General features: G+C 45.4%; 1 protein-coding gene across 1 annotated transcript; it reads left to right on the forward strand.

Moving 5' to 3' along the window:
• Position 1: 1 nt before the first annotated feature.
• Positions 2 to 2314, forward strand: MYC (v-myc avian myelocytomatosis viral oncogene homolog; the record flags this gene model as incomplete). Its single annotated transcript, XM_019546814.1, has 2 exons — positions 2 to 35; positions 1040 to 2314. Coding segments are annotated over 2 exons (624 nt in total), but the record flags the coding sequence as incomplete, so codon positions are not given.
• Positions 2315 to 2619: the final 305 nt, after the last annotated feature.

The raw sequence follows: 2619 nt of genomic DNA on the forward strand, positions 1-2619 counted from the left end.
CGACGACACGCCGCCCGGCACCAGCAGCGACTCGGGTGAGTCGGGCGCGCCGCCCCGGGCCGAGCCGCGGTTGGCCGCGGCGCTTTAAAAGTTAAAGTGCTTCCCCCGCGGCGGGGAGGGCAGGGCTTGTTGCTGCCGCTGTGCGGAGCAGAGAGCGCGAGTGTCCTTGCATGTGCCTCTTTAAATGCCACGTTGAGGCACAGCAGAAATCCCAGTTCCTGGAAAACCAGGCGGGGAGGAGTAGAGGCTGCCATCCTCCTCCACAGTTTTTTCTTTTTTTTTTTTTTTGAGGCACCTTTAATAAGCTCCTCTTCTGCCTTTCGGTGTCACCTAGTTCACGCAAAAATTATGACCTCTTTGTAAGCGGGAGTTAACTGCACCGCCGGGTGTCATCAGGGAGGTGCCTGTGGAAGTGAATGAAGTGGGGAAGGTTTTCTTTTTCCAAGGCACTTTCTCTCCCCGAGCCTCCAACACACCCTGTCTGGGAAGGTGCCCTTGCATCTCCTTCTGCCTACAAAAAGGTCATAATTTTTGCATGAAACAGGTGATGCTGAAAGGCAGTAGAGGAACTTATTAAGGTACCTCTTCAAAAAAAAAAAAAAAAAAAATCACCAGCCATAAGCAAGTTTTTTGAGGCTGGAGTCTCACCGAATCATTCATTCATTCGGGACAGCTGGATGGGTGGCAGCATGGGGGGGGGCTGGACACGGGAGGGTGCTGTCACATCTGCTGTCAGCAGTCGACTTCCCTGCTCTCTGGGCACTTAGGCAAGATCTCTAACGAGATCAAGAGATCTGGGGCGCAGGGCTTAGCCCTGAGGGGAGGCGGATGTTCAAGCCGTGGGCAGGAGCATCCTGTTGCACGCTGGATGCTAGATTTCTGGGAGGAAATAGTTTTTGGGGAAGTGCAGGTTTTAGAAGCCAATTACAACATGTTTAAAATTCAGTTTGCTGCTGTTCTTCCAAGCCCAGAATAAGGTCCTGTTTTGAAACCCGGGGCTTCTTTAAATCTACAATTAACTGTTTTCTTTTTCTTGCAGAAGAAGAACAAGAGGAAGATGAGGAGGAAATCGATGTGGTCACGCTAGTAGAGGTGAATGGAGTTGAATCCGGCACAGAGTCTAGTACAGACTCTAGCGGAGAGTCTAGCACAGATTCCACAGACGGACACAGCAAGCCACACCACAGCCCGCTAGTTCTCAAGCGGTGTCATGTCCCCATCCATCAGCACAATTACGCTGCTCCTCCTTCCACCAAGGTTGAATATCCGTCAGCAAAGAGGTTAAAATTGGACAATGGCAGGATTCTCAAGCAGATCAGTAACAACAGAAAGTGCTCAAGTCCCCGCACGTCAGACTCGGAAGAAAACGACAAGAGGCGAACGCACAACGTCCTGGAGCGCCAAAGGAGAAACGAGCTGAAGTTGAGCTTCTTTGCTTTGCGTGACGAGATACCCGAGGTAGCCAACAATGAAAAGGCGCCCAAAGTCGTCATCCTTAAAAAAGCAACGGAATATGTTATTTCTGTTCAAGCAGATGAGCACAGACTGATAGCAGAGAAAGAGCAGCTGAGGAGGCGGCGAGATCAATTGAAACACAAACTTGAGCAGCTAAGGAACTGTTGTGCATAGGAACTCTTGGGTATAGACTTGAGTAACCCAAACCAGGCTGAAATATGATAAAAATATTAATGTTTCTAATCTTACTCATGACCTACACCGGTTCCAAAAGGAGCTCTTGCAATTGCATGCTGTGCGGAATGACTTGCAACTACACAACCTTGGCTTTGTCTCTCAAGACTGAGCCATAACCTCAACTGCCTCGTAACCAATACTTTGGGCGTAAGACAAAATATACATTCTTCGTGATGTGGGGAAACTTTTCAACTTTTTTTCTTTTAAAAATTTTTGTATTTAAGACATTTTCTTCTTGAGCGAATTCCAAAAAGTTGTCCCCCAATTTGCTGTACATATTTACACTTATTAACATGTAAATACTTGTAATAAAAATCTTTATAGAAAAGTGCGACATTTAATACTCGGCCATTGTGGCAACTGGATTTATACTTGTCTTGAACTTCTGTGCCATAACATTTCACAGTTTTGTGGGGGGTTTTTTATTTAAATACTTTTTTCTTTAAAAAAAAAAAAAATGATTTTTATTTTGTTTTTAGATAAAATAAATAAATATTTGCCCAAAATATAATTAGCTAATCTATGTGTAAAGACTTTGCTTTATCTCACATATTGTCCCTTCTATAGAGTCCCTAAATTCTCTGTCATAGTTGCACAAAAAAAGTATAATGGATTAGGGGAACACCCAGTTTCAGAATATGCATGGGAATTTGGCCCTTATTTATATAAAAGTACACACCCACCTGCACACACGAAGGAAAGAGCAAAATCTCTCATCCTTTCGAAGGGAACTTAACCTGCCATTCCAGGTATCGCCCCTTGAGCGTCTTGACAAAGGTACCGGTTAAGATAGATGGTGGGCTGGACTGTGGTCAGCTATCCACTGGGGCTATTAAACCGACTCTACACTGCAGCATCTTCTGTTCCTAGCAAGCACTGGGGCATCTTTCTTAAATGGTAGGAACGAGGTACTGCATATGCATATTT

Source organism: Crocodylus porosus, unplaced genomic scaffold (assembly GCF_001723895.1).
Source record: "Crocodylus porosus isolate Cpor-Errol unplaced genomic scaffold, CroPor_comp1, whole genome shotgun sequence".
Classification (NCBI taxonomy): domain Eukaryota; kingdom Metazoa; phylum Chordata; order Crocodylia; family Crocodylidae; genus Crocodylus; species Crocodylus porosus.